Source organism: Hevea brasiliensis, chromosome 11 (assembly GCF_030052815.1).
Source record: "Hevea brasiliensis isolate MT/VB/25A 57/8 chromosome 11, ASM3005281v1, whole genome shotgun sequence".
In the NCBI taxonomy this organism is placed as follows: domain Eukaryota; kingdom Viridiplantae; phylum Streptophyta; class Magnoliopsida; order Malpighiales; family Euphorbiaceae; genus Hevea; species Hevea brasiliensis.
Window position 1 is genome coordinate 1,019,893 of NC_079503.1, and position 13,936 is coordinate 1,033,828.

At 33.1% G+C, this 13,936-nt stretch overlaps 2 protein-coding genes across 5 annotated transcripts; both read left to right on the plus strand.

The window, feature by feature from the left end:
- Positions 1-5,108: 5,108 nt before the first annotated feature.
- LOC110673896 (probable protein phosphatase 2C 60) lies at positions 5,109-11,826 on the plus strand. Of its 4 annotated transcripts, none has more exons than XR_009141225.1 (13): positions 5,110-5,301; positions 5,408-5,507; positions 6,229-6,351; positions 7,175-7,238; positions 7,986-8,094; positions 8,632-8,785; positions 8,926-9,051; positions 9,317-9,440; positions 9,971-10,047; positions 10,354-10,406; positions 10,484-10,613; positions 11,034-11,088; positions 11,378-11,443. XR_009141225.1 is itself a non-coding variant. In XM_058129570.1 (12 exons), exons 3-12 carry the CDS (start codon positions 6,235-6,237, stop codon positions 11,582-11,584), a joined length of 1,086 nt encoding a protein of 361 aa, XP_057985553.1. In that variant the 5' UTR covers positions 5,109-5,260; positions 5,408-5,507; positions 6,229-6,234; the 3' UTR covers positions 11,585-11,826. The 4 variants fall into 4 exon arrangements, 2 of the variants coding, with proteins under 2 accessions (XP_057985553.1, XP_057985552.1); XR_009141226.1 differs by lacking the exon at positions 10,484-10,613 and adding an exon at positions 10,807-10,876 and having other exon boundaries at positions 5,111-5,301; XM_058129570.1 differs by lacking the exon at positions 10,484-10,613 and having other exon boundaries at positions 5,109-5,260; positions 11,378-11,826.
- A 236-nt stretch (positions 11,827-12,062) lies between these two features.
- On the plus strand, positions 12,063-13,420 carry LOC110673898 (TPD1 protein homolog 1). Its single transcript, XM_021837127.2, has 3 exons — positions 12,063-12,658; positions 12,740-12,799; positions 12,902-13,420. Exons 1-3 carry the CDS (start codon positions 12,427-12,429, stop codon positions 13,225-13,227), a joined length of 618 nt encoding a protein of 205 aa, XP_021692819.2. The 5' UTR covers positions 12,063-12,426; the 3' UTR covers positions 13,228-13,420.
- The last annotated feature ends 516 nt before the right edge of the window (positions 13,421-13,936 follow it).

Consider the following 13,936-nt stretch of genomic DNA (forward strand, 5'->3'; position numbering starts at 1 on the left):
AGTCGTGCTAGTGAGGTGTTCAAATATCTAGTCATGATACTGTGATTTCAAAACTTATTTTAACAATTTGCTAAACATTGTCATTTCAAATATACATAATAACTTTCAACAATTTAAATCAAACATTATAAGAATGTCATAATCCAATATTTCACATTATTCAAAACAGCCTGCAAAAGATGATTATAAAAAGTATACATTGTGCACAAACCTAAAGCGAGTCGCCTCTTGGCCTTGACTCGGTTCCTTGGGTTCTTTCCCGGTGTTCTTTTCAACTGAAACACACAATTTCACAGTATTTCAGTGCCATAACTTAGCCTAATTCCAAAAATAAATTTAACTTCACTTTTACCTAACTCTAACATGTTAAACTCGATGTTCTTGAAATTTTGTGTTTCGGGTTACTATTCACTATACTATTCAAGTCAAATTGTTGACTTTCTAAGGCTTAATAGGTATGAAAATTTCAACTTCACCCACATACCAAATTTTGGTCACTAAATTTGTTGGTTTTGGTTGTTTTCTCAAAACTTAGGTTTTTTAGGCAAAATTGCCAATTTTCAATTTTAGAGTCCTAAGTTGCACTGTTCCATTGGTCACTTTACTGTTGGAATTTGGTAAAATTTTATTCATAGAAAATGTTTCCTAATGTCTTAAGTTTATTCTCCTTTTTGAATCACCCCAATTGGAGTTTTGTAGCTCAAGTTATGGCCATTTGAACCATGGCTGCCGGATTGGATACAACCAGTGCACTGGTAATTTTAGTCTTTGTGATTTGAGTCACCAACTTGGGGTGGCCAAATGACTTGGTTAATGGCATAATTTGGATTTGTGTTCTTCATGAAAGTTTTAGGTCTATATCTCATCTAACTACTGGTAAAATTCAGGTCATTTAGACCTTCCTAGCTCAAGTTATAACCCAAACACGATTACTGTTCATGTATACTGTTCATAGTGCAGATTTTCAAGTTTGGTCATTTTATTCACTAAGTTTTGATCACTTTTTGGGCATACTTCCTAAATGAAAATTGTGTCATTTAGTGCCTATTTTCAGTCCCAATTGGTCCCATACCAATTTGACTTGTAAAATTCCATTTTTTGTCCCTCAAAGTTGACTTTTGGTCATGGTGCATACCCAATCTGAATTTGGCTTTGATTCAAATACTTCTAACACACTTAATTAGGTCACAAATGACCATTTCTTTCCTTAAACTATGTCAAAGATATCATTTAGCACTTCTTCACATTTTTTGTCCCTAAACCCTAATTCACACTAATTTTTGCATTTACTTAATTCCATGCCTTTAACCATAGTCATTCAACTAACTAAGGTTTATATACCTATTCAAACTATTCAAATCATGCAAATCACCCTCCCCTTATGCTGGCCGAAATTCAATAATGGTCCCTCACAATTTTTCTTTTCATTATAAGCATATTTACAAGCTACATAAGTTAGAAATGTAAGAATCAAACTCAATATATCAAATTTGATTACTAACTTTTTTTATGCAGAATTTCCTTTTCTTCAAAACTCCTTCCTTTCTTTTTCTTTTTGTTGTCAAGCTCCTTATCTAGGTCTAACTACAAGATTTAATGTTGGAGAGTAAGGTTTTTATGGTGAAATTGAAGGTTTATGAAGCTTGACTTAAGAGCTCTAATGGAGTTTGAGAGAGAGAGCTAAGGGAGAGAGAAAACATTTTGGAAGGGAAGAAGAAGACAATGAATTTTTTTTTTCATTTCCTTTCTTTTATTTATTTTATCTTATGGAAGACCCCAAAAATCCATTTAATTTAATTTATTAATTATAAGATTTATGGCATCATGCATGATGTCATGCATGATGTCATCTTCCTACACCTTTTTCATTTTCTTTCTTTTTTTTAAATTTTCTATTAGTTCTTTAATTTAATTCTCAATTCCGAAATTTTATTTTCTCTGATTTTATTTAACAGTTAGATCAGGAGTCAACTCTCGGGGTTAATTGATCAAATTGTCCCTCGCCGGTTCATCCCGATTTGTAATTAATTTCATATTTCTTCTGGCTCCCTGACCTAATTATTTGACTAGCTTAACAGTTCTTTTTCGTGATTTTCTCTTTTCCACTGTGTTTATAAGGGTCCTATGGACCACAGCGTCACATTTTACAAAATTTGAGTTTAAAACGACTTCGCAGTCCTTCCCGAGAAGGTCAGCCATCACTATGACTTTCGGCTCGTTTAACTTCTTATGTTCTGTTTTTCTTATTTATACATAACTAATTAGCAATTACTAATTATTTGTGTTTATAGGTTATCTAGTTGTCTTAAGTGTGGTTCTAATCCCCTTAATTGTCAGGAACGACACCGGTTACCAGAACAGTGAGATTTACCAGGCTATGCAAAGGGGGGTGTTACAATTCTCCCCCCCTTAAATAAATTTCGTCTTGAAATTTTACCTGGTATCAATCTCTAAACAGCTGTGGGTGTTGTCTCCTTATGTCCTCCTCTCGTTCCCAAGTAGCCTCCTGGCCCGAATGATGGTTCCATAGCACTTTTATCAATAGTATCTGCTTATTCCGTAGCTGCTTCACCTCATAAGCCAGAATCTGTATGGGTTCTTCTTCATATGTGAGGTCTGAATTCACTTCAATTTCCTCTACTGGTAGTACATGAGATGGGTCTGATCGATACCTCCTCAACATCAATACATGAAAGACATTATGTATCTTCTCCAACTCTGGAAGTAGTGCCAAACGATATGCCAAATGACCCACTCTTTCCAGAACCTCATATGGCCCAACGAAACGAGGACTTAGTTTCCCCTTTCTGCCGAATCTCATAATTCTCTTCCATATAGAAACTTTGAGGAAAACCTTCTCACCCACTGCATACTCAACATCTCTTCTCTTCAAATCAATGTAGGACTTCTGACGGTCTGATGCAGTCTTTAGTCGACCTCTGATCACCCTGATCTTCTCCTCAGTTTGTTGAACAATTTCTGGTCCAATCATCTTTCTTTCAGCCACGTCATCCCAACACAATGTGGTTCTACATTTTCTGCCATACAAAGCTTCATATGGAGGCATCCCAATGCTTGATTGGTAGCTGTTGTTGTAAGCAAACTCAATCAAAGGCAAGTGTGTATCCCAACTGCCCTCAAACTCAATCACACAAGCCCGTAGTATATCCTCCAAGATCTAAATTACCCTTTCAAACTGGCCATCTGTCTGTGGATGGAATGCAGTACTGAAGTTCAATCTAGTTCTTAGGGCTCTCTGAAGACTACCCCAGAATCTAGAAGTAAACCTAGGATCCATGTCTGATACGATGGATATTGGCATGCATGATGTCATCTTCCTACACCTTTTTCATTTTTTTTTCTTTTTTTTTTTAATTTTTCTATTAGTTCTTTAATTTAATTCTCGATTCCGAAATTTTCTTTTCTCTGATTTTATTTGACAGTTAAATTAGGAGTCAGCTCTCGGGGTCAATTGACCAAATTGCCCATCGCCGGTTCATCCCGGTTTGCAATTAATTCCATATTTAAATCGCTCTCGACCTAATTATTTGGTAGCTTAACGCTTTTTCGTGATTTTCTCTTTTCATTTGTGTTTATAAGGGTCCTAAGGACCGCAGTCACATTTTCTTGTTGAAATTTGAGTTTAAAATGACTTGTGATCCTTCCGAGAAGGTCACCATCATTTGTGACTCTCGGCTCGTTTAACTTCTTATGTTCTGTTTTTCTTATTTATACTTAACTAATTAGCAATTACTAATTATTTATGTTTATAGGTTATCTAGTTGTCTTAAGTGAGGTTCTAATCCCCTTAATTGTCCGGAATGACACCGGTCACAAGAACAGTGAGATCTACCAGGTTATGCAAACGGGGGTGTTACACAATTAATATATAATAATATGTATATGAAAAAGATTTATTAAGAATTAAATTATAAAAATTTAAATAATATTAAAAAAAATAAAAATTGTCCAAATCAAACAATTCAATTAATGTAAAAATTTAATTTTAATTTTTTTTAATTTAATTTAAAAAAATACATTAAATCCATCCAAACAATCCATGTATATCCAACAGCTTTCTTTTCATTATTTTTGTGATAATATAATTATAAATAAATGCATGATTTTATTTTTTAATTATTTTTTATATTTATGTCAATATAAATAATATAAATTAATTGGTTTAATCTATAATAATATATTTAAAATTTATTAAATAAATTAACAACATAATAAATTAATAAATTTGCATATCGCAGACTGCAATTAATAATCCATTGGAAATTAACTAATTAAGGGATTTGATTCCCAAGTCTGAATAAATTATTGGGATTGAATTGGAAAAAAATCTTATGCTACAGCAAACTAAAAACACCCCTAAAATAATTATTAATTAATGAAGTTTAAGAGCCTATTTGATTTAACTGACAACTGATAGCTGTTAACTGTTACTGTTAGTTGATAGTTGATTATGGTTATTTTATATTAAGTATTTAGTAAAATTATATTTAGCTATTACTGTTGATATGTGAAATGATTAATAAAAATATATATCACATAATTTATTTTATTATTTAAATAAATATAAAATTATAAATTTATTACATTATATTATTTATTTTATTATTAAATTAAATATATAATTATTAAATTAATATATTATATTATTTAAATAAATATATAATTATTAATCTTTTATATTATATAATTTATTTTATTAATGAAATAAAGAAATAATTATTTTTTAAAATAATTAAATAATTTTAAAAATATAGATACAATAATAAAATAATTATTATTATTAATAAAAAATTTATAATTAATTTTAAATTTTTAAATATAAATAAATATTTTATATTTTATATTATTCATAAAAGTATTTTAACAAATATAAAATACAGTAATTAAAACATTAAAATTATAAGTAAAAAAATAAAATATTAATAATATTAAATTTTAAATTAAATTAAAAAAATAATATAATTAAAATAAAAAATAAAATTAAATAAATATCTATTAATTTTTAATTGCACTCATTAAGTAAATCAAATACTCGTAGACCGCAAATCATGACAGCTAATCGCCTAAATACCACTCCTCATCTACTGCTGACACGACTTATTAAAACTCAACAGTAGAAACCGTAACAGTTAAATCCAGAGCGTTCTAATTTTCCATTTCTATCAAGATTTCAAAATCCTTATTCACATCAGAATACATCAGTCACCGGAGCTCCAAAACATCATCATTTCTCGATCAAGTTTCTATCTTTTTCTAGTTTTATATTCTTCTCTTACCAAAGTATGTGTCTTTGTCCTTTTATTTTTTGAATTCTTGTTCTTGTCACCTAATTATAGTTTTTTTTTTTTCTTCTTTTGTTTCTCTGATTCTTGGATGACCCTGATAGGTCTTCCTTAGTTTTGGGAACATTTCAGTTCTACGTACCGTTCGCTCTTTCTGATCCTTTGCTTCTGATCTCAAGCTCCGTACGCAGCCCAGTTGGGCAGGTAAATAAGCACAGTTTAATGAATCTCTTTGCTTTTCTTGTCTTATTCGATTATTACGTTTCAGAATTGTCTTTGTTATTGCTGTTTTAGAAGCCTTCTTTTCATGGAAGCTTTGTCTTTTTTATTATTATTATTTTTTACTGTGGCTTCAAATTAGCATGTGGTAACATCTTGTTTTGTTCAGGTATATTCTTGGATCTGAATATTGTTTGTTCCAAGATTGCATTTCAAATTGGTTCAAGTGTTTCTTGTAATTACCTGATTCAATTTTGATCTTATATCTTGATTGGTAGTTATTGTATTTGGATGTCGGTTGGCGATCTCAGTTGTGGTCAATTTTTCTTGTAACCATCCTGTCATCCAGATTGATCCTAATTTTTGTTTTCTATTTTTATGATGCTTGTTTGTTTATGAATTGATCAGCAAATGGCTTAACCCTCATTTTTGGTTGGCTGAGGAGCCTTTGGAATAGAAACGTTTAGTCTTGATATTAAAGAACATAGAGAAAAAAACTATGGTCTTTGAGTTTTGAGACTAAACTTCTGTTTCTCACTAGCCAAAGAAATCATCTGGTCTGAAATGGCCATGGGAGCTATTATTTGTTGCGGCAATAAATAGTGTTTTATGTTTGGGTTTCTGGCTGAAGTTGTTGGATACAATTTTGTTACATTGGTTTTTTGTCCCTCTTCCTTTGTCACTGCATCCTTATTTCGCGTTTCAGATTGAGATGGGTATATACCTCAGCTCTCCTAAAACAGAGAAATTCTCAGAGGATGGTGAGAATGATAGGCTCAGATATGGTCTGTCATCCATGCAAGGTTGGCGTGCAACAATGGAAGATTCTGTGAGTAATTAATTTAGAATGTTATCTATCTAAATTTCATAAGCATTGAAGTCCTATTAGTGGCAACTTTGATCCTATAATTTTCTCTTGGGTATATTCACACACACATATTGAATATAGTGATGGTTTTAAGTGGGAATCTATAAAGTTATTATGTTATGTGGTTAATGCTGATGATAAACTCTGTTAGGCATGGTCTCATTTGTTCGTTTGACTGGGATAAGAAGCTAATACATTTTAAAGTTAATTTTGGGCTCGTATTCTTTATTTGTTCATCTACAGGTTATTATTTTAAGAGTGGCAAGTTTCTTGTTTCAATAAAAATAATAGACTGGCTCTCCTAAACTAATTAGGATTTTGATAATAAGTTTAGGTGATAATTAAGTTGTTGTATAACTGTGTGAGATCTCTATTTGACTTATTTCTCATTGAATTTTCATTTTCCATTCTTCGTGGACTGGGGGAGCTGGTCTCCTTATTTATAGAAAAAAAGGTAAATTTATGGAAACACCTAATAGATGTTTGAAGCTTTTGGAAATGGTTAGTTATCAATACACAATCCTGGGAAACTGTATTTGATGCACTATGCCGAAGGCTTCAAACTATGTTCTACGTATAGTTAATCTGTTTTTTAGAGATTGGGTTAGTATGTATAAATTTGTTGTTTCCACATTTATTTTATGAATGCTTGTTCCCCGGTGTTCATTCTGATATTAACAATTACAGAACATAAATGAGTACTTTGTTCACCAGTTTATTTTCTTTTTCAAATTGCATTACAGATATGATGTTAGTTGTTATTTTTTTTTTTGTTTTTACTTAGCATGCTGCACTGCCTGATTTGGATGCTTCCACTTCATTCTTTGGTGTTTATGACGGCCATGGAGGTAAGAATTGGGAGGTTCAGGTATTTTTGTATTTGCTATGTGACCATTTTTACTTCCTTAAATGCAGTTCACTTGATTCTGCAAAATTTCTGGTTTTATTGTTTTAGTATCAGGACTTATTTTTTTAAAATGAAAAATAAAAGTGATCTCTGTGGTGTTTTGCTGTGGACTTTCAATGAATCTTTATTGCCATTTTGATTTATGTTTCAAATTGTGCTTAAATTTATGCGACACATATCAAAGTATGTGATGTGGTAATCGTGAAGTGAATGAATCTGTTTAATGAAAATCTAGATGTTGGGCAAAATGACTTAGAATCTTTGGGCTCCTACATTTTTATTTATTTATTTATTTTTCCAATTTATGTTTCAAGGTAATTTTTAAGTCATCATTTCTATCAATCTTTCAGATTTCATTAAAAAAATTTTGCAACTTAGATATGCATCATTTTCTTTTTCAGCCTAATAAAATACTACTGTTATTTTGTACACATGAATGTGGCTGTTTCTAGCAAACAAGGGTATCGTGAGGCTCAGAAAATGAATTATTTTTGTCCCAATGGTTCCTTTTTTTCATTTTTTTTATCCTTGATGTTACAAGAATACCCTTTTAGCTCTAAGTGAGTACCTGATGTGCCAGGACTTGTGCATAGCTTTTACTCCGATCCAATTTGCTTGTCATTATGCCTACAAATTCATCATATGCGCTGGCTTTTATTGTTACTCACCTTGTTCTGGGAACCTGCAGGTAAAGTAGTTGCAAAATTTTGTGCGAAGTTTCTTCATCAGCAGGTCCTGAGGAGTGAAGCATATTCAGCTGGAGATATTGGAACTTCTGTGCAGAAAGCATTTTTCAGGTTGCTTCATTTAATTACTGGAGGGTCCTTCATATTTTTCCCCCCTCGGCCTTCATATTTTTCCCCCATGGCAGTCAATTTTAAGTGGACAATAGGGTCATCTATGTGCTTATGTTCCTAAATGACCGGATGTTTCTTAGTGGCCATTATTTATGTGGTACTTGTGCCCATAAATGATACTGACATTTTTCATTTTATTCCTTTGTTGTATTGTAATATCAAGCTGCATTTTTAACTAGCATTTGTCTTGTATTCTCTTGGATAACATTGACAGTTGGGTCTCATTATATCATTAATTTTCTTTGTTGATATCAAAAATAAACTTTCTTCTTAATATTTTGATATAAATTCTCAGTAGTGTTAATTTCTTTTCTTCATTGTATTTTGTTTTGTATCTTGGAAAGTTACGCCCTTTTCATTGATATTATGTCATTTGGGAGCTGATATCTCTGTAACTTATCTCTCCTTATTAATAAGATGCTGTGAACCGTTAACAGTAATGCATACTCGTGTTCTCATTGTTTATGTTCCTTCCAGAATGGATGAGATGATGCGTGGACAAAGAGGATGGCGGGAATTAGCTGTTTTGGGTGATAAAATAAATAAGTTCACGGGCATGATAGAAGGGTTGATATGGTCTCCAAGGGGTAGTGATAGTAATGACCAACCTGATAATTGGGCTTTTGAAGAGGTATTTTATAAAATAAAGGATCTACCCTCGTATTATTATCTTCTAATATAATGCAACTCTGTATGATGTGATTGTGGATCGTCTGAATTCTTTCTAGCATCTAAATGGTTACAAGTCATTCACTCTGTATATGTGATCAGGGCCCGCACTCTGACTTTTCTGGACCGACTTCTGGGAGCACAGCTTGTGTTGCAATTATTAGAAATCACCAACTTGTTGTTGCGAATGCTGGTGATTCTCGATGTGTGATATCTAGAAAAGGCCAGGTATTTTTCAATTAACTAGAAATGATAGTTGGGTTTTGTTCTCTAGAAAGATTCGAAGAGAAGGTTCTTCCCTCTACAGAAGCTTGCATCCTTACTTTCTTCACTATGTGCTGTTAGCAATTTAATCCAATTGCAAGATGTGTGACTGGCTATGGTATTCAGAAATATGGACTTGGAACATATATATTATGGCCAATAGCTTGTACAATGTCCATTTACCAATGAATATTGCTCTCTTGTTTTTATTGTGGTTTCTCTGATGCAGGCATATAATCTGTCTAGAGATCACAAACCTGATCTTGAGGCTGAGAAAGACAGGATTCTAAAAGCTGGTGGTTTCATACATGCAGGACGGGTCAATGGCAGTTTGAATCTTGCAAGAGCTATAGGTACTTTAGCTGATTTCTCATAAACCCCTTTTACACAAATTATTTGTTTTCTAATTAGATTTTATATATTGCATTCTGGTTTCTGGCCCATAGACTGGATCCATGTCCATCCCTTGTTAAATAAGTAGGGTGGACAACAATGATTGACTTGAATTGTCCTCCTAAACCTTAAAAGCCACTAAATAATGTTATTTTGTAAAATATGAATCTCGAAAAACATTTTAAACTACTTCATGGGGACAGAGGGAGGATTTTTTTTTTTTTGGCACAAGGGCATCTTTGCTGGATTTTAAGGCTTAAGAGGGGCTTGCTTCCAAATGAACAAGATGTATCAATGTTTGCCTTTTATGTGCACAAAATTCGTACACATGTTTGCATGTTAATTAGCAGGTGTCCAGATTCACACATGCACATGTTCGTCATTATGCGTGGAGAGACAGAGAGGGAAAAAGGAAGAGAGGAGGGTTGGGGTGGGGGGGTTGTATACTCTTCCATTCTTTCAATTTTTTTTCTGTCTCTGTGTAATGCAGGTGACATGGAATTCAAGCAGAATAAATTTTTGCCTCCAGAAAAACAAATTGTAACAGCCAATCCAGACATAAACACTGTATGTACATTTTCCTTTCTGCAATGTCTACAACTCAACTCAACTCAACTCAACTAAGCCTTTATCCCAAAAATTTGGGGTCGGCTACTTTCTGCAATGTCTACATTTAATCAAATCTCCATTTTACATATAGATTGTGTGAGCATATTCCCTCTGCTTTCTGTTGTTTTAGGGATATGCACTTTTTGATTCCAACTAAAATTCTTCTAGTACTGGTTGACAACAGCTTATATTTCTTGCTTGAAACTACTTCTTGTTTAACAATCCTTGATTGCTTCCCTTTTTTTTTTTTTTTATTGTAACTAGGTTGAGCTTTGCGATGATGATGAATTTATTGTGCTAGCATGTGATGGAATATGGTATTCTTCTAATTCTTTTGTTTCTTATTTGCCTAACATAATTGTTAATGATATGATGATGTTAATCACTTTATCAGGCGAGGTGCATTATGCAATATTTTTGGGATTGGCTTTTACGAAGGAATAAATATCTGTTGATTTTTGCAACTAAAATACAATACCTAGATTGAAACAAAGACAGAGATGGATCCGAATCCACCAAAGGAGGTTTACCCATGTGCAGCATTAAATTTTCTACATGCTATATCTTGGACTTGGTCCTCTTTTTATTTTTATATTGGGTTCTTTTGGTTTGGTTCTCATTGATTCACCTATATAGCCACATTGTGCTTTTTAGTACACCAGCCACAATTATTTCTTCAACTTAATTTAGTGAATATTGCATGCTGATCCCTTTTAGGTTGGCTAATCGCCCTTTACACCTAGGAGAAAGATGATGGTTTTGATTCATAAATTACTTGGTTCACCGGGTCAGTGGTCTACTGTTTCTATCTTTTCAGTGACAGGCACTGGGTATTTAGCTGATGATCACATATTATGTGCTCTGATTGAACTATTCCCTACAGTTCTTTTTTTTTTTTTTTAAATATTTGCAAGTAGATGATTTTTCACTATTGAATATTTCAGGGACTGCTTGTCAAGCCAGCAACTAGTAGATTTTATTCATGAACAACTCAGAACGGTATGTGCATTTAGACCCCTTTTAGGATCTTCATATGCCAGGTTGTTTAATGTTTACTCTCTGCTCCTGTCCTTTTCTCCATTGAAATTTGTTCAACATAAAGCTTAAACTTAATAAACAAGTGCTTGGACTAGAAAGCACATCAAACTATCAAGAAATTGATCGTGCTCTTCATTCTTTGATCAGTGGTTGAGTCTAGACTGTATATTTGAAATGCGTGGGTGGTTGTACTCTTATATTTAGACCTTTCAAAGTCTAATGATACTGTTTCTACACTTGAGCAATGCAGGAAAGCAAGCTTTCTGTAGTGTGCAATAGAGTACTGGATAGGTGTTTGGCACCATCAACGGCAAGTGGTGAAGGATGCGACAACATGACTATGATCTTGGTGCAGTTTAAGAAACCAATCCAGCGCACTGCCTCTGCAAATGAGCAATCCTCTGCAACTGAATTTACTGACACTGAATCTAAACAAAAGGAAAACGAATTGAAGTAGCCAGCATCTGTTGATATCTCATCAGATGCCACCATTGTGCAGCTCTGTGGCACGAAGAATGTTCAAGGGTCCTTAGTTTTCTTGAAAAGTTGGGTCCTGTTTATATCTTTGTAGATGGCTTAACATGAATGGATGAAATATTAAGAAAAATTGTTCCATCTTCATTCATCAATATGCTAGTGTGTGCTTTAACTTTGAATCGCATTATCACATTCAATAACATGTATAGCTCTTTGAGTGCATCACCTGGTTACTTAACCACGTTTCAAAAGATAAGTTGATCAGCCCTCAATGCTTTATGCACGTAAGTATTTTTAAGAAGGGTGAACTAGCGCCCGAAGTATTCCACACTTGTAGGTTATGGGGAGGGTTGACTATTTTCGTATCTTGAACTTGTGATTATGTTCTTTAATTAATTTTTTGTCCCGAGTAGCTTGTCAACATGCAGAGCAAAGTACAAGGTAATCAAACACAAATGTTCGAACAGCTGTCTGTTGATCACCACCACCAGCCAATACTAAATATGAAATAGCGACTGTAAGAAGCTCACGAGTTGAGAAATTTCAATCTCCAGATTGGGTAGACCAATTCTTCTATTGAAAAACTACAGATTATGGCATAAATTCAGATTTTTTAAATATATTAATGAAAATTTTTATAATAAATATATCAAATTTAATTTTTTCAAAAAAATCAATACATTTTAATTAATATATTAAAAATGTTTTCTTAAAAGCAGCTTTAATAATAATATTGAATAGAGCCTAATACTTAAGTCAATTGTCAATTTGTCTTGAAATAGTTTGTCATAATATTAAATTGTGGGTCTTCGTATCTCGTTCATGGCATGCTTGCAAATGTCTAAAGTTACCGCCCTCCTATTAACACTTCTACTTATAAATATAGCCAGCTCTATTTTCCATTTCCTTCCAATTGGCTTTGCAGAAAGCACCACTACCCATCACTCTAAAATGGCATCAATCCTCTATTTGGTTTTCTGCATAATTTCCATCCTCTCAGTCTCGGTGGTTGTTGATTCCCGTCACCACCACCATAACGCAGCTCGAGCACCTGGTATATACTGTGATCCTGATCTTCACTGATAAGACTATTGGTTTTATCAACTTTAATTCCCTTCCTGCTATTTTTCTTCAGGTTCAGAATACAAGATCTATGAGCACAAAGCAACACTTCACAGACAACTTCCCAGTTCTGGTAATCAAAGCGAAACTGTACATGTTATTTTATTTTGAAAATAGATGGACCACAGAGATGGGGATGGGGGGAAATCTAAATCTTGAAGTTTTATATATGCAGGGACTGCTGCTGTAGGAGCTAACCAGTGTTCAAAGAATGACATAGCAATAGCACAAGGCCAAGTAGGTGTTCAACCAGATGGCACGCCAACTTTCTCGGTGGAGATTGCCAATATTTGTTCAACTGGGTGTGCTATTACCAATATCCATCTCAGCTGTGGTGATTTCAGCTCTGGAATCTTCATCAATCCCAAAATATTCAAGAAACTTGCTAGAAATGATTGTGTTGTCAACAGTGGAGAACCACTAGCTGCCGGCTCAGCCCTCTCCTTCAGATATGCAGCTGCGTCCCAGTTCCCTCTTTCAGTTTCTTCCGTTACTTGTTAGATATCTTTATATGGTAAACATCAGAGAAAACTGTTTATCAATAAGATATTATTATTTTATATTTCCTGAAACCGAAATGAGAGATGATTTTGAAGGGCATACAGTTACGGTTTTGAAAGAATTACTTGAAACCGATAGACAATGAGATTCCACCATTTCTAGAACCATTTAAGCTTAATTATTACAACTAAAATATGTCAAACTTTATTTTAAATTAATTTTCAATGTACTTTAATTAATATATTTAAAAATATGTTTTTCTCAATAACAGTTTTTTTATATGGTATTTTTATATGATATTTATCGTTTTCCGCCAGAAGTTTCAACAAACTTTATGCATGATTTTTATGAGGTTTTACAGAAAACAATAAAAATTGGTCTTCAAGGCTCCAGAAGTTCAGCAAAGAAACGTTGAAGTTGCTCGGATACGTTGCTGAATATAAATGATCATAACCCATACAAAGACAATAGGCGCATTATTCCCACGTTCCTGAACTTTTCAAGCAAACCCAGCAATGACTATGCAAAAAACCCGGAATGATAACTTTGTGCACAGATTCCAATAGGAACGACAAATCTAAAATCCTACAGTTTTTTTTTTTTTTTTTTTTTTATTATCAGAACAGAAATATTTCATTAGTTATCAGAATAGAGATATTTCATTAGTCAAGAGCACATGCTATCCTTGTACAGCAGTGTTTGAAACTGG

Coding starts and splice junctions, on each gene's coding strand:
- LOC110673896 (XM_058129570.1), top strand. CDS start 6,235: ATGGGTATATACCTCAGCTCTCCTAAAACAGAGAAATTCTCAGAGGAT. Junction 10,048..10,353: donor CCAATCCAGACATAAACACT/GTATGTACATTT, acceptor TATTGTAACTAG/GTTGAGCTTTGCGATGATGA. Junction 10,407..11,033: donor CTAGCATGTGATGGAATATG/GTATTCTTCTAA, acceptor TGAATATTTCAG/GGACTGCTTGTCAAGCCAGC.
- LOC110673898 (XM_021837127.2), top strand. CDS start 12,427: ATGGCATGCTTGCAAATGTCTAAAGTTACCGCCCTCCTATTAACACTT. Junction 12,659..12,739: donor TAACGCAGCTCGAGCACCTG/GTATATACTGTG, acceptor ATTTTTCTTCAG/GTTCAGAATACAAGATCTAT. Junction 12,800..12,901: donor CAGACAACTTCCCAGTTCTG/GTAATCAAAGCG, acceptor TTATATATGCAG/GGACTGCTGCTGTAGGAGCT.